The sequence below is a fragment of the Populus nigra genome, chromosome 16 (assembly GCF_951802175.1).
Source record: "Populus nigra chromosome 16, ddPopNigr1.1, whole genome shotgun sequence".
Classification (NCBI taxonomy): Eukaryota; Viridiplantae; Streptophyta; class Magnoliopsida; order Malpighiales; family Salicaceae; genus Populus; species Populus nigra.
Window position 1 is genome coordinate 12,370,098 of NC_084867.1, and position 18,011 is coordinate 12,388,108.

General features: G+C 31.8%; 1 protein-coding gene and 1 long non-coding RNA gene across 6 annotated transcripts; both read right to left on the bottom strand.

Moving 5' to 3' along the window:
* Positions 1-1,831: 1,831 nt before the first annotated feature.
* On the bottom strand, positions 1,832-6,714 carry LOC133675828 (uncharacterized). Of its 5 annotated transcripts, XM_062097331.1 has the most exons (12): positions 6,411-6,714; positions 6,188-6,259; positions 5,835-5,925; positions 5,254-5,479; positions 4,945-5,033; positions 4,730-4,868; positions 4,074-4,148; positions 3,418-3,539; positions 3,262-3,337; positions 2,876-2,935; positions 2,072-2,196; positions 1,832-1,957 (listed from the first exon to the last, which is right to left on the bottom strand). In XM_062097331.1, the coding sequence occupies exons 4-12, from the start codon at positions 5,389-5,391 to the stop codon at positions 1,945-1,947; spliced, it is 837 nt and encodes a 278-aa protein (XP_061953315.1). In that variant the 5' UTR covers positions 5,392-5,479; positions 5,835-5,925; positions 6,188-6,259; positions 6,411-6,714; the 3' UTR covers positions 1,832-1,944. The 5 variants fall into 5 exon arrangements, with proteins under 5 accessions (XP_061953315.1, XP_061953314.1, XP_061953313.1 ...); XM_062097330.1 differs by lacking the exon at positions 5,835-5,925 and having other exon boundaries at positions 5,254-5,474; XM_062097329.1 differs by lacking the exon at positions 5,835-5,925 and having other exon boundaries at positions 6,411-6,713.
* Positions 6,715-9,313: 2,599 nt separating this feature from the next.
* LOC133675006 (uncharacterized) lies at positions 9,314-10,294 on the bottom strand. The gene is made up of 2 exons (XR_009835315.1): positions 9,893-10,294; positions 9,314-9,817 (listed from the first exon to the last, which is right to left on the bottom strand). It is a non-coding gene; the product is annotated as an uncharacterized LOC133675006 (long non-coding RNA).
* Between the last annotated feature and the right edge of the window lie 7,717 nt (positions 10,295-18,011).

The window sequence follows — 18,011 nt, forward strand, 5'->3', positions numbered from 1 at the left end:
TCAATGTACTTAGGTTAATTAATTAACTTTGGGAATCCATGCTAGCGAATTGGATTTATTAACAGGGTGTTGTAACATGCATGTGAGTGAAGGATCTTAACAGGGTGTTCTTGTTCTACTCTCAATTAATTAAATTTTCATTGGAATATTATAGATTACTAAAATGTGAATTAATGTATTATATTGGAAAGTGATCAGGACGTACGATTAATTTGTCTCCGCGTGTATATATATATATGCCATGGTAGTTCTTGTTCAATCAGGTTTTGAGGAATATTGTGGCTAGCATCAAATTAAAACATATATAAAATAAAATAATAACCATTAATTCATCTTTGAATTTCTAAAAAAGATTGTGGAAGGATATTGCGGCTAGTTGCTAGGTCAAATCATCGAAAATTTTTCTTGAACTAGCTAGGTCTGTGTTATAACTCTTCAAATTATATATCAGATAAGAAAAGCTTGTCAAAACACATATTTTCATAGAATATCCTACTTTACATACAACAAATTAATGACGGGTATATATATATATATATATATATATATATATATATATATATATATATATATATATATATATATATATAGAAGTAGTTCAGAAGTTAAATTATAAAAAATAGCATTTAAACTCATAATTATATATGATTTGAAAAATACGATTTAAATTAAGGATGTTTTCTTTTTATAATATTTCAACTTAAAACTCAAAAGCCTTAGTGATGATGTATGTATAAATCCATAGAAGATAGATATTTTAAAAGGTATTGTACTAGTTGACATGGATTCAATCATGTAGTGGGTTTTGCTTTTAAAAAGATATTTTTTTAAGAGATGAGACCTTTCATGTTATATAAGCAATTAAAACCCTGTCTCTTAGCAAATATAAAATAATAATATCATCATAACTCCTTAAACAATTATAATCCTCGGCTTATAGCTTATGGCCAGGATTTGCTAACAAAAAAAAATGTTGATTTATTTTTTTAGAAATCACTTACCATCATAAAATTATTAAACCTAGTCTGTTTCAATGGGAGTGGCTTGATTAAATTTTAAATTAAACTGAGTAAAAATTAACCTAATATAATTTAGTTGATTTAGCAACTCAATGATCATCCAATCAAGTGATCTTTAATGTTTTCTAAATAACATTGACCTGGATGTTAACTTATCTAACTCATAATACACGTAATGTGACCTGTCTAATAACTCTCCAAGGGGCATAACTCATTTCTTAGCTCTTCTCATGCCTGGCCTTACCGGCCCCCATTTAATTTGAAGTTTTTAATTGTAGTGTCCCTATCAATTACCAATCATTTTCCACCATTTATATATATTTTCTCTTAGCGTAATTAACGCTTCCTTTAATTTGGATGGTGAGAAGGAGAAAGGGAACAGAGATATGAAATGATGATTTAGTAGGAAAGAAGAAAAGGCAAGTCTTTCTAGTTTTGTCAATAAATTAAGATCCATTATGATTATATAATTATATGAAAATTAAATAATTTTGTATTATGATATATATATATATATATAGGGACATATTACTATATATATTTAATAATATCATATCTACATGCATAGTAAAATCAAGACTTGATATATATAACCAAGTTATTGTGTTAATTTGACAAATTTAAAAATCACAAAGGTCAATTAAACAAAATCGAAGAATACAAGGATTAATTAACTAATCCAATTAAAAATACTAACATAAAAATGAATAAATGACACAAACTTAAAGGTAAATTTAGGAGCTTTGCTTTAAGAAAAAAAAAAGATAAAAAAAAAAAAAGAAGAAGCAAAGTGCTGTAGTGTGTAGAACTGCTTGAAAGGAACATCATGTGCTAGTTGTAGATTTAAGGATCGATGTGTGCACGATCCTCGTAAATCATATACAATAATTTGATTTCCAACATCTGATCACCTTTTCTTTTGGTTTTAGCCCTCTATCCTATACAGTAAAGAAAGTAAGAAAAAAAAGAGAAAAAAAAGAAAAAGGAAGGAACATTAGACCGGGTATAGAGAAACAGATTTGATCAAACTGTTATTATGTGATATCTCTCACTGTCTTTTTGCCAAGGTTTTCTTCAATCCCTTGATGATCTTCCCAAACCACATCAAGTTCATGATAAATAGTACCGCTGGAACCAAAAAGACCAGAAAACAGCCAAAGAGGCTCATCTGGATAACCTGTCAATGAATCAAGTAGCTGTCATCATCAATCATGACTTGCTAAACATATCAAATTCATTCTCTGTACTATGATCATGTAATATTACGGACGAAACTTGGGAAGTTGGGAAATCATTGACAAAAAAACATGATAACATAACTAAACATGGTTGGAACCAAAATGAAAAGAAAAGAGAAAATCATTCAAAAGAAAAAACAAGATAGCATAACTAAACATAGTTACGAAACTTGGGAAGTTAGGAAATCATTGATGAAAAAACAAGATAGGATAACTAAACATAGTTAGAACCAAAATGAAAAGAAAAGGGAGAATCATACAAATTTTATGTAATGTCAAGAATTATTTTGAACAAGAAATACACAACGCATTGCACCGAGCCAAATAATTGTGCATGAAATTGTAAAATAAAATAAAGTGGGTGCATACAAACAAGAAGAAGAGGAAGCTTTGTACTAAATTTTGATATGACACTCGTGCTATTTCTAAATTTTGTTCATTTCCACCTATCTTCCTCTCTTTAGCATTTAAGTGGATCACTAATGAAAAAACTATCAACATTCTTGCAGATTTGAATTATTTACAGAAATCAATAGAATAATTGCAGATAACAAATATTTTTAATTTGCACAAGTCTACTGCATATAAGATACAAACATTTACGAAAGAGGGCATTACCTGATCATAGTGCAAGTAGATGTGGTGAAACATGTAAAGAAACAGCAGAATTCTTGCCATCTGCATTCCAGTGTTTGCTTCAGAAGATATTAATAATAATAAATCAAGGAAAGAGTAGTTCAGTTGTATTATTGAAATAAGCGAGATCTTTGTTCTTGCCACTAAGTGGCCAACAAGAGACAAGAAACCTGAGCCAGCTTATTAAAATCTTGGAAGTATCATAAGTAACCACATGTTTTAATTTTTGGCAACAAGGTCATCCATGATTAATGATCTAGATTAGTTTGTGCATACATGTACATATAGACATTTTTATTGTCATGGATATCAATGTGCAACAATTAGCAAAGGAAGCAACAATCACTAGATATTCAAGAAGATCTCACCAGCCAAGCAAGAAAGATTGCTAGACCATTAATAAGATACGCAGCAGACCTCTTATGACCAGCTGTATCAAGATACCTACACAGAGACAAAAAAAAAGGTTAGCATTAAGAAAAAAGATGGAGCTTATCAAGAATTGGCCTCATCACAAAACCTACCATCTCATATTAATCTCTGGAGTTGTCACTTCGGAGATCAGGCACATGTATGTATAAAGCTGCATTTCTCCAGACAACATAGAATATGCTACTGCAATTGTAGAAAGAGAATGATGGATAACCTGAAACCAAATGCGACCAGTTGTGAGTTGCAATGGCATTCCTTCGAAGTCAGAACTTTTACTGCAAGCACTATATTGCGAGTCCTCATTCGAGAGCTAATTTGTGTTCAACTTTGTTCATATAATCTGCAGTGCTGTAAAATGTCCTCTGTCCTCTCTTATTAATCAATTTTGTGCTGATTCACCACTCTAACATACAGAAACAGAATCCCAAATTCGTTTACAGATCAATGAATCAGGGATTCTGGGATGGATGCTAAGAGGCCGAGAAAATCAAAAGTGAAATGAAAGGTCAGACACCTCACTTCCTTGTGAGGAAAACTCCATCATGCAAGATGAATCGAGAGAAAAAATCCATATGAAACAAAAATATCTATAACACAAAGTAGTGCAGGAGGAAGTTAATCTAAAAGCACAGAAGAAAGAAGACAAGCATGCACATGAAAACAGTTGTATTGGGACGAATTCTCATTTTTTAAGATAACAGAGAAACAAAAAGGTTCAACTTGTCTCCATCACATTAAATGCACTCACATACTCCTTTCCACCCAAAGTAGGATAGTACAAAAAAATCATTCCAAGGTCCGCAAAGAAGTACCCAACAGAAACCTGTCAAAAAAAGCAAACTATTTTAATGTCAAGACTACTTGTAAAATTCAGGGAACAAATAAATAGAGAAGTATAATATCAAGGAAGGCTGACAAAGTATTCATAGAGATATGATAAATGCAAAGATAATAGCTAAATCAGCAGAATACGAGCCTGTTGACAATCGTGAGTCAATTTTCCAACCAAAAAGAAAACTCTCTCATGAAATTAACAAAACTCTCACATGTAATTAGGGATAGATACCTTATCTGGCCAAGAAAGATTACTAATACAACTCTGCATACTACTAGTTCAATCTGAATCAGTGGAGCATTTTACATATGAGAAGTTACACTAAACTGTGCGGTACCAAAACCAACGGCAAACACATGGGATATGAGGTTAACAACTAAGGAAAACATATTGCACTAATAGTTGAGTTGTTCATACTCAGAGAACTGTTTTCAGATCCCACGATATTAGAGATCATCTCAGGAAAAAAAAGGAGGAAGAAGAAAGAAAGAAAGATTTGAAATCAAGGGAATCGACCAGAGATGTGATGTCATTAAATATCACCACAGCAGAGCTAAAAAAGAACTTACCCCAAGTCCAACAATGGAGAATTGTGAACTTCTTAATGTAACAATGCCAGTATGCTGATGGTCAGAAAAGAGATCTGACCAGAAGACAAAGTACAGTGACATAGCCGTGATGAAAACAGCATGAATTGTAGACATACCTCTGCCAAATTTAGGTCACTGATTGTCAGTACATTTAAAATAGATGACAGGGTGGTAATATTGGAACATGCACTCACCGATTGTTCCACTCAATTCGTTGAATTTTTGTAAGACCATTATAAGTTTTGATGTAAAAAGTGCTGATTAATTGAGTGAGATCATAGGCCTGCAGACAGAAAAAACATAGGCACGAACTAATAAATGCAAAAGGTAACAAAACAAAACCCACTTAAGGTACAAAAAAGCTTAATGTATTGGAATTGCTCTATCATCATAAAGAGGTAGGTGCATGATTACACCCTCCATTGAAGCTAAAATGAACATAATAGTGCTGGTCATGCAACAACTCTCAAGTTCAAAACTGATCTAAAAGGCAAGACAATTACCACTTTGCAAGCAAAAATGCCACCAAGGACGGAAGTGTAAGGAATGAAAGGATCTGCTAATAAGTAATTCTTAACTAATGCCTCAGCCTGATTTTGGTAAGACTTGATAGCCATAGCTGTCTCTGTAGACATAGCCATATACAGACAATCCTTTTTATCAGCAGATCTTCTCTTTGCTATCTTCTACTACTTTCTTCCCTTTTAATATTGCCCTATCATTTCTTCCCTGACAGAAATGAAGAAGTTAGGGCCAAAATACAAGGATACCATGATGCAAAAACAAACCAGTTTTAGTTTGTATTTCCCAATCAAAAGAAAGAAAGCAAAATAATCTGACATAGTTTATGCATTTTCCATAAAGGAAAGGGAGCTACAAAGGTAATCGAAATTTCATTGCCATTTTCTACACGCAGAGAACCGCATTTTCTAATATTAAAACCAATGAACAAATAAACAAACATGTTTAGCTTCATGTAAAGACATAAGCAAATTGCCATAGGAATTGTAATTCTCCAGAGCTACTATTAGTCCTCGTAACGATTAAAAAAAAAAAAACCCTCCAGTTAAGTAAGAAGAATCACCTATAAACCATCAACACAGGTCCCCAAAATCAGAAATTTATTTGAATCCAAGCTTTTTAAGCTTCCTCGTGTTACCAAAATACATCAACAACTAAATTAAGACAAAACAAAACGAAATGTAACAAATCTTGATATATCATACAGTAAATGACATCAAATCACAGCATCCATTGACATAAAAAATCCAACATTTAAGCCCACTTTGCATCATTTAAAAAAAAAATGCAACCACCCATGTCACAAAATTGCGAAAAAACTCATACCAATTAATCGACAAATCAAATGATGCATTATATATATAAGAATCAAATCCTACATTACAAAACAACAAAGCCAATAAAGAGAAAGCTTACCAGCATTCATATATTATTGAAGAAACCACAGACCACCCTTTATAGATCAAGAGCCTATGGCCAAATGGGTATCTGAGGAAGCAAAAGAGAGGCCAAGTAGATGACAGGGCAAATGGGCAAATGGGCAAATGGGGTGTTTGAGAATATTAAAGAAAGAAAGCCAACGCAAAAGAACTCAACAAAAAGCGAATAACCCACGAAAGAGAAGGGAGCCAAAACTCACGAGTGGATGAGGGTGAGAGTGTTTGAGACCGATAGGTAATCAAATCATCAATCAATGCAAAATGCAAATCCACACTCACAAACGAGAGAAGATGGCAAGCCGTGAGGTTCAATCAATGTGAAGGAGTGTCAATGGGAATCTCTAACCGCAGAAATGAATAAAAGTTTGTTATAGAATTCATAGAAACTGCAAATCAGTCCGTCAATTATAAATAACTTTACATATCGGTATTTAAGGTCTTGAATGGATTATCACATGAGAAACATAAAATTGACTATAAATTATCTATGAGAAACATAAAGTAATTCAATATTTAAATATACTGAACTAATTTTCCATACTAATATGCTAATGAGCCTAGAAAATAGGAAAAAAAGATTACAATAACCAATTATCTGTATTTTTTTCTAATAAAAGGCATGAACACAATTTTAAACCAAAAAAAATAGAAAGTAAATCTTATAAAATCATGGAAGTGTCTAAAATCTCATTAGTAGCTTTTTACAACAATAATTGGGTTTTAATATACACGAGGAATGGCGCTAGCATGGGTTCTTTGGGCTGCATATTTGCGAGCACAGGGAAGAGGTTGATGTTGAGTAAGGTTTGATGGTTTCAAACTCTCGTTTTTTTTTTTTTGTAACTTTTAGGGGATTTAATGAAAACAATTTATATAGTATAGGGATTGATTTGTAGATTTTCAGAAAGAAAGCAAGTAGAGATGAAATTTGGAGTAGGGTTACAATACGTGTGGACTTTTGCAAGGGTTGGGTCCCCAATCCATGGCTTGCATTGCAATGGACCATCCCAAGGAGATGGGGAAGTGTGTGAGAAATGTAAAAACGCCATCGTTTTGGGCGGTTTTATTGGCTTGGATGAGAAAAAAACAATGATGGTTGTTGATTGATTTTACTGTAATTAGATTGATTATTAATGCGGTGTTTTCTCATATAATAAGTTGAGTAAGGTAGGTGATGAGAGTTATATGATGGGAATTAAATAAATTGATAGATTCAGATGGGAATGGATTAAATTGTAGAATAACAATTAACTTTATATCTATAAGGTTTAGATGTAAAAATAAATGGGTGGTGGGACAAATGTTACCCTCATTCAATAATATTATAATGGGGCTAGTTTAACCACCTTTTTTTATTATTTTTATTTTAATGAAAGCTCTAAGATTTTTTTTCAACCATGAGGGATAAGAGTATCTTTAAATTAATTTGTGTGTTAACTGAAACTAGATCTCTTCCTAGGCGATCTTGATTAGTATATTGAAATAAAAAGGAAATAAATATATTTGGTTAAAAAGATATAAATAAAAATATAAAAATAATTATATTGAGATTTGTTATTTCAACATAAAAAAGATAAAAAAAACATATCCTCTTGTATTAATTATATTCATTTCTTCCATTACAAAACGGTAATTAAATGTTAATTTAAGGATACATCTATTATATCAGTCTTGTATATTAAAATAATAATGATAAATCACTAAGATATGAGACTACAAGTTCTTCAAAGAAAAAAGAACCCAGTTTTACCTACAAAATAGTTAAAATTATTCATTAACAAATATTTAAATTATTTCTGTCCAACTATTACTATTCTTAGTAAATGTAGCTCCAAGATTTGAATTTAAAAGGGTCATTTAAGGGATGCAATAAAGTAAATATCAAATTAAGAAACATGTATAAAATTTGACATAAAAGATCATTATCTTGAGATTTGTTTTGTTTAAATGCACAGATGTCACATTCTAGAAGGGATTGAAAAATAGGACTACACTGCAGGTCCGGATTTAAGATAAAAAAATAATTATGGAATCGTTGCTATCTTGTAAAAAAAATTATAATATCAAAATATATATGTATTGAATTATATATTTTTAAAATATTGAGATTTTAGAGAAATATTTTTTAAAAAATAATATTAAAATGATGATTTATTGGATTGACTAGTAGATTACTCTATTAAATATACAATTCGAGCTATAAGACCATGTTAATATCATAAAAATAAATTATAAAGTTGAATTTCGAATCAATTTAATATTAAAGGATAAAATTAAAGAAAAAATATTTATTTAAAAAAACTGAAGTCAACCTGGTTTAATCCGTCAAACTTGCAACTTGAGTCACGAGAATGGGGTAATATCATAGAAAAAAAATACAAAATATAATTCTCAACCAATTCAATATTAAAAGATGTAATTGAAAAAACAAAATATGATCCAACTTGAATTAATCTGTTAAATATATAACTTGTGTTACCAGAAGATATTTTCATATAAAATAAATTACAAAAAACTATAAAATATAATAAGAATAAAATTGAAAAAAATTAATTTTAAAAATAATAATAAAATATTCATGCATGTGTAATATAAAATAAATTACAAACCTGCAACTTGAGTCATGAGGATTGGGTAATATCACAGAAAAAAATACAAAATATAATTCTCAACCAATCCAATATTAAAAGATGTGATTGAAAAAAAAAATATGATCCAACTTGAATTAATTTGTTAAATATATAATTTGTGTTACCGGAAGATATTTTCATATAAAATAAATTATAAAAAACTATAAAATTTAATAGGAATAAAATTGAAATTTTTTTTTTTTTAAAAATAATGATAAAATATTCATGCATGTGTGGATACTATACCATGAATTTTAACTAGATTACTTTGTGACGAAACTGCATGTAGTCAGACAACAGCATGACCATTCCCAGCCAGGTTAAAAGCTAGGAAACGATCCTCTACAGCCAAGTTGATTACGAGGGCCACCAAACCATTACCCACGCTATGATTCCTCAAGATTCCTGTATCCTTAGCGACTAAGTATACAGATGAATGATCCTATAGAACAGATCCTGTTAAAGAAAAATCATGCTGTTACGGGCTCCTCGAACAATTTATTAACTATATTCGTTCTTCAATCTTTTTCGATGTGGTACAAATGTGGTCCTAGGTGTTTTTATCCCGAGGAAAACGCTCTGTTCATCTTTTTGCTTCGAGCCCCGGTAGTATCCAAGGGGAGAGTGATATGAAGGTACGAGGAAGACCCTGAGCGGCTGCGGTGCTTTAGCGGTGGTATTTTGTTAGAACGAAACAAGCTGAGATAAGAGCACTTTCCAGGCACCGAAAGACTAGCACTCCTGCAGAAGGAAAAGCTGCAGACTTGAATTAGTCTCTTGATCAGTTGAGATAACCTTAATGATGATCATCCTTTGTCCCTTCTCGCAGTGTCCAGAAACCCCACTTATGAAGTAGGAAGACGCTGGATAATTAAGATGGTAAACAGTGTTGGAAAAGAAGTTGGGGTGACGGGAGTGGCACTTCTTGTAATCCTCTACCCTGACCTTCATGACGGAATCCTTCCTTTACTTGAAACCTGCGCAAAAAAAGATGAACACCCAGGAAATTGAAGGAAAAGGTAGATCTCATATTTCTTTGTGTGTGAACTCACGAGTTGTATCACCAACTTGGAATCGGTTCCCTAAGGCCCAGTCAACGTAGATTCTGGTATCAATGGCGGGAGGGACAACCCAGTTTTCGTTGCCGCCGATTTGGTATTCAAAGGAATAGACCGACAAGTATCGAAGAGAAGTGAAAATGACCGCCAAGAACAACTACTTTTGATTGGGAGTGCTCATGGTATAACAGGAAGCCAATCGCTACAGAAGCTATCTTGCCAGAAAGGAGAGCTTGGGATTTTGGGAGTTGCCGTTGTAGCTCTAATAATGGGCTTCGTGGGAGTGCTGGCCTGTCAGACAACCGCAGGACCATCCATGGTTAAGAAACGAACCTCCAATCACAATCTAACAAGCTATGATCACACGGTCACGATTCATCTGCTATATATATATATATATATATGTATTGCCTTCGTGAGATATCCAGCTACCTTGTTAATTCTCTTGCTTCGATGTGGGACAATATTTTCCTCTTTGTTCAAGGGCATTTTTGTCTGAGAAAAAAGCTGAGCTCACCGTTTCGTTCCAGACTTCCAGCCCTGATGAATAAAGAAAAGAAAGAGCAATGTTTGAGCGTTAATATCTTTGGATTCCGACATTCTTTCAAAAAGATGCTTCACAGTTATTGCTCGATGTGGGACAGTGTGTTTCTGTTTGCTTCAAGTCCTAAAGAAAAACAAATAATCGATACAATGTGTTTCTGCCTTTTTGTTTTTATACGTACAACTTCGATTTTTTAGATAAAAAAATAACTAATTTTTTTGAGCAAATAGAATTTCTTCAATTTAATTTTTTTAGAAATGAACTTCTATTTTTTTAGATAATAAAATAATAAGGAAAATAAGATTCAATTAGTATAGTAAAATTTACATGATATCGGATCAATAAAAAAATAATACATACATACATACATACATACATACATACATATATATATGTGAAAAAAAGAGCAATTCATATCTGTTGAATGAAATTAAAAAGAGAAATTTAAAGGATTAGTTTTAATCACTATAATCAAATGATATCTTAAAAATATATTCACCAAACACAACGAATGTGTTCTGTGTGGGATGATGTGTTTTGTTCAAGGATGATCGTGCTATGATCACACGGCCGTTGTTCTCTGATGATTTCCGATGTGGAAACAGAAATTTTGTTTCAAGTGTATTTGTCATTGCGTTAATTTTTATAGTTGCAAAAAATAAATTAAAAATTTTTTTTTAGTTGTTTTCAGTTCAATTAAAATGTGTTTTTAGTTGTGATTGAAATTATACTTGAATAAAAAATATTTAGTTAAAATTATTTTTGAAAGTGTTGTTGATAATAAAATAACTAAAATAAACATATATTTTATAATGTTAAATTATTAATAAAAGATATAGCAAAACAATATCAAGTTCATTATGGACGATGAAATAAATTTTAATAATAATACAAAGATACAAACAAACATTAAGTTATCATAAACATTTATTTTTTTATTTAAAAATATATCTAAATAATATATTTTTTAAATTATCATTATTAATCCATCTTGTTGAGCTGCAAGTGGGAAGATAACCGAATGCCCTTATAGCATGCAGCGTGAGTCAATGGTGTGACAGTATATGGCCCTCCAACTCACAAGGATAGCATGCAGCACGAGTCAATGGTGCGACAGTATATGGCCCTCCAACTCACCCACCCTCCAACAACATCTCTTCAAAGAAGTATATGATTTACTCTGTTTTTTCAAGCAAAGATTTTTATTCATTATACTTTTGGGAGCAACGCCAAAAAACTTTGTGAGACATCAGTTTCTCTTTAACCTTTTTATGGTTAGTTGGACGTGACTGGACACCTAGCTTGAACAATTGAATTTCAATCAAGAACGGAAGATAGCCGAATGCCCTTTGTTCGATGTGGGACAATCTGCTGCTGTTTTCTTCTCACTTTTTGCTTCAAATCCTGATAAAACAAAGAAAGGATAGCATGCAGCACGAGTCAATGGTGCGACAATATATGGCCCTCCAACTCACCCACCCTCCAACAACATCTCTTCAAAGAAATATATGATTTACTCTGTTTTTTCAAGCAAAGATTTTTATTCATTATACTTTTGGGAGCAACGCCAAAAAACTTTGTGAGACATCAGTTTCTCTTTAACCTTTTTATGGTTAGTTGGACGTGACTGGACACCTAGCTTGAACAATTGAATTTCGATCAAGAACTGAAGATAATGCGAAAATGTATCAAGTTAAAATACCTACCACCTTTTGATTTCACTCCTCACTTTAATATTCGGATTCAATTCACCAATATGAGACCCTTATCTTCTCTATTAAAAACTATGTATTTCTTCTCTTTAATTACCAAAATATAAAAAATTACAAGAATCTAATTCAAGCTTATAAGGAAGCGAACAAGGACAGGTTATGCATTGAAATCTTAGAGAGGGAAATGAGAAGGAATCCAATGGCCGGGAGTGCCTCCATCACTTCCCATACAATGGATGATGATCTTCACATGAAGCTACTATACCTGGAGAACAGAGGTATATTGTTCTGCACATGATAATTTTGGATCGAATCACTAGTCTTTTTGCTAAAGCCAGTGCATCGTTCATATGCACTTTCAGCTCTATGGGACTCGATTTTGCTTTTGGATTGCATTGAATTGAAAATTTGCTTCTTTTTCTGGCTTAATCTGCATAATTTTGTCCATGTTTACAATTAACTTGCCTTTTCCCCTAAGAATTTCAAGATTAATATGCCAAAAGCTGAAGTTTTTTGTTAGTTTTCTTGCACATAGAGAGAAATCCGGGAATGATATCTTCAAACACTCTGTTGAGATACCTACATATTAACAGTACTGATCTTCTTGCTGCTATATCCGAGCTTTTAATTCCTTGGTTTGGGTGCTGGGGGTGTCCTGCTAGCTATCCTCTTCTTGTCTGCTCTTCTCCAAATAGGAGCTTTTATGCTCTTTCTATTTTAGTCTCCTAATCTACCATGCAATCTTGATGAAAATAGAGATTTTCTTAATGGTATTTGATGCGCACAAAGGTGAAGGCATCCCATTGATTTATGGCTTTAGCGCCTTTTGTTCAATTATGATCTTTTGAAGTGAAGCAGATTAATTGTTTTAAATAATTAAGTAATTTTTTTCTTATAAAAAAGTTATTCCATGAACTATATTACGTGTTACCCATTAAATTCAAGTCCATTTAATATTTCTGTATCTCAATATTTTTCTAAAAAAAAATGTTATTTTTATTTTATTTTAAAATCAAATCATATTTTTAAAGTCAAATCCAATATTTTTTTTAAAAAAATATTAACTCATCATATTACATCAACTCAATATAATTTAATTTTTTTATATTAAAAAAACTAATATCATAGCATCTATTAATAACTTAACGCTTTAGCGCCATTAAACCCACATTCAAAGAAACAACAAAAAGGGATAATTAGTTCTCCATATTGCTTTTGAGAGATTCTATGCAAAATTGGCAAAAAGAAAAGAAAAGAAATTGCTCATTTTTAGGACCAACTATGAAATTAATAAATTATTAATCTAAGTCTTCAACAGAAGAACACATGTTAATAATGAATAAAAATGATTTGCTCATGTTATCCGATGATAAATTTAGCGATTTGCACGTCCTAATTTGTTTTAGTTAACTCACTTAAATAATTAGTCACACAACTTGGAGAGGTAGACCTTTAGTGCCATCCCCAAGCAAGATCTCTCTAATTATCAGTCACACAACTTTGTTTAAAATGAAAAATTTCTTTAATGAGGCTTAAAATCAACATTGAATGACATATATGATGCTCAAAACTATTATTTGATAAATTTTATTTTTGTCTCTATAGATTAATTAACATTTTCTTCTAATCCTATAGTTTAAACTTTTCCAATAGTATCCCTCTAGTTTCTAAAATTAGCAATGTTAACTTCGCCATTAAAAAGCTTACCATTTACATTTGGTTTTTGAGTTTTTCTGTTTTGGGAATGTTTTTAAGTGTTTTCTTAACATATCTGAGAGGAAGTATAAGAGATTTGTAAGAAAAATTTAAAAAAAAGAAGAAGAAGTTTAATTTAAAAAAAAACTATAAATTTCAAACTATTGAGATGAAAGTGTAACATTGATAATTTATAAAGATGAAAAAAAAATAACTTCACCTAATTTTCCAAAATAAGTTAACTACTATATTTTTAAAAAAAACTTGATTAATCATAATTTACATTTAATCATTGATTTTGAATTTAATGATACGAGTTAAATAAAATAATAAGTTTTTTTTTTCACACATGAAATCTTTATCATCAAGGTGTCATGCTTTGAATTCAGTAAAAATTATAGTAAAATCTTTTTAAGAATTCTTTTCCATGATATTGTTTTAAAAAGACAGTTTCTAATTACTTTCAGAAAAAGAATTTCTATAATTAATTCTGCACTGCTCCAGTATACAATTTACTTGAGGAAAAGGATAGCGAGGAAGGAAATCAGTATCATATCTTATAGGGACTGGACACTAACATGCCTCCATTATCTCTGAATTAACGCCAGAAGATGTTCTTCATCTTCCTCCAAAAAAAATAAAAAAATAAAAATTGCAGTGAAGCATCGTTCAGTTGTTATGAAATTCAAGCAGTCAACAAAAACAAATATCTAATTAATTAATTATTTTATATTTTTTAAGTATTTAGAAGTGTGATAGCAGTTGTTTTTTAAAATATTTTTTATTTAAAAATACATCATATATATATATATATTTTAAAAAATTATTTTTGACATCAACATATCAAAATAAATTAAAAACATAACAAAATATTAATTTGAATTAAAAAAAATAAAATAAAAATAAAATTATTTTAAAAATAATTTTTTTTAAAAAACATACCTTTAATAACATACTCCAGGATTATATTTGGTAATTGATTTAGCTATGATATCATGTTGTCTATCCTCTAATAGCCTTTTTATTATTGGTTGATTTTTAAAATAATTTTTATTTAAAAATATATTAAAATAATTATTTTATATTTTTTAATTTATTTTTAATATAACACATTATAAATAATAAATTTATTATATCCTAAATTTTGTATCGTTACATTATGTAATATACGTGAGGAGAAAAGAGCGAGAAATAGGAAATCCGTAATGTATCTCATCGGGGTCTGATAATGACGTGTTTGCAGTTTTAGCCAAATATATATATAAGGCCCGACAATATTGAGATTCCAGTGAGACGTCATTCAATTTATTTTTAGAAATTCAAGTAATCATTAGTTAATATAAGGACAGTAAATATCTAATATTAATAATTTATGTTATAGTTTTTTGTTTGACATAAAAGCATCAGTATTAATCGGACTCATTAATAGTTTGAGGATCATCACTGCATTAAGATTCTTCCTATTTATTTATTTTATATTTTAAAAATAATTGCTATCACACTAACAATATATATATATATATATATATATATATATATTTTGTTAGTGTGATAGCAATTATTTTTAAAATATTTTTATTTAAAAATATATTAGAATAATATTATTTTTGAATTTTTAAATTAATTTTTTAAAAAATATTTTTTATATATATATATAATCCATGACATTCAGCGAGCTATATGATATGTGCTTTTTCGTTTTTTTTTTCAATTAAAAACAGACTATTCATGTCAGAAATAGAGAATTAATATGAATTTTGTTTCTCACAACAACTCGAGGTTTGTGAAGGAGGGAGTACAGCCTTTCAAAAATCATCCAACAATTTCAAGTTAAAAGCACTTCATTGATAAAATAAAGAACAAGAATTGAAGTCCACATCCAGCAACGTACCTGAGAGAGATTTTTGGAATACTTACCGCTGAAAAAAACTCGTCAAATCGCGTGAATTCATACTGTTCGCTCAAACCAAAATGTAGCATGAGAAGGGAGACATGAGTAACTCTCCACCTCTTCTCAGTTGATGATTATGCTCTTTCCATGGACAATGAGCTGCTGCATAAGCAAGCATTTCTATCCAAACTTCATTTATCATCTTCAATCGCTTCTCAGGTCCCAATAAAAGCAATTGCCTGGCGAGCTTTTCCCCACCGATTACCACTGACTTTGCTATTTTCCAGAAACTTTGAAACGTTATATCATCAAGAGATAATTCGGAACCCGAAATTGCATCAACAACATCCTTCTTCCTCGTCTAGATATATCATCGCCTCTTGTATTGCGAGGATTTAGACGCTGCAGGTCTTGCAAAGTATCTAGATATCCCTCATCACTAATTCCTTTAGAGACCATATTTGGTCTCATCACCAAGAGATACATCATGTATTAAGATAAGCATCTGCTTGTTTTATATTTTTTGGAAACATTACTTGCATCTTTATCAGCAAAATAACAAATCTCTGTTACGAGATGCCATACAAGAATGCTCCGACTGAATTCTACTTCAGTTGTGCACCACTTGTAGTCCTGTAACAGTCCCTCTCTTTCTAGCACACCATCTCCCCTCTGACCTATTATTTGACTTCTGCGATTTTTATCAATTAAACAAAAATCTTACTTCATCTTCTCAGCTTTCTTTAGAAGATGTCCGAAAATAAGACCTTGTAGTCCAACATTCAAATCTACCCGATGCATAAACATCTGCCTCATCTTTTCATTGGTTCCCAGCGATTTCAAACATCCAAGTGGCTTGTTTTCAATGGAAGAGCTTATCAGGTTATACTGTGCTATGGATCTCGACCACCTCTCGCTTCTAGTTAACTTCCCTATCAGAGAATAAAGAGCACTAGTCAGGGCGTTCCCTCCTTCATCAGTCAACCAAATCATTGTCCAGTCAGAGAAAACAAGGCATAAAAAAGCGTAAAACTCGAGAAAAACAGCGGCCGCAAACAATAAATACGTGATTGTAATGTCGATAGTTGAGTAGGCATGCTTGTCAATCAGGATTTGGAATGTAATAAACACAGTAAAAGTGAGCAGAAAGCTGACACAACGAAGAATGATTCCGGCACGAGAGTAAATCAGGGGCGCTTTAGTGTAAAGCATATCATATATTAATCCAAGCTCAATCTCTAACACCTTGAATGCCAGGGACAAGATCCTGCATCATAAACATGGATATATCCAAAAAAGTATAAGCTTGAAGAAAATAATTTCCCAGGAGAGCTTGATCACGTGTTTTTGTTAATGCCTTTAATGGATAGAAAGACTGAAATTTTGAGAGAATAGACTTTTTCAAGCCTTCAGGGTATTGAGATGTTGCCATCTCATGTGGTAGCATCTACAACCCATCCTCTAGAAGAAGATAGACCCATCCTCTAGAAGAAGATAGCTGTTATTGTCAAAGAAAAAATGCCAACTTATGAGAGTCAAAGAGAGCTGCTAGTGCAGCATTTGCAGCCTCTTGACATTGTCGAAGAAGGAGGCTACAATGATGGGTTATGAGTGGCAGCTGCTAATGTCAAAAGAAGCTGCATCAACCATTGACAGAGAGCAACCATCATTGTTGACAAGTGTGGAAGGAGTTGTCATTGAAGCCTACAAATAGACACCAAAAGTGCACCACAAAAAATGAGAGAGAGCAAGAACAAAAGAGAGAAGAAGAGAGAAAGAAAGAGAAGGGCTGCCACCAGCAGCCCTGCTGCCCTATATAGCAATGAGAGATGTGAGTTGAGTGGATGTAATCCTCCTCCGTGTGTTGTATTCTTTCTCTATCTCTAATAATATAGACTACTCCCGTGGATGTAGGCAATTTGCCGAACCACGCTAAATATTATGTGTTAGTGTGCTTAGCCTTCTTTGGACAATGATCATGAACACCACTGTTTCGCAGGGGGAGTAGACTCCCTAATAATTGGTATTAGAGCATATGACTTAAAGTGGTGTTTCATTTTTGCTAAAAAATAAAAGTTGTCAAAATTATGTTTTGACCATACCACTATGTAGAGGAGGAAGAGATGAAGCCACTGGTGAAAACAACGTCGTACATGCTCGCACGCGCCCACCGCATCGACGAGGTGACAGTCCATACGTGTCTTCTTCTCCCGGATGGGCTGACCCGACCCATATGACTTACCTAGATATTAATGATGTCAACATGATGTA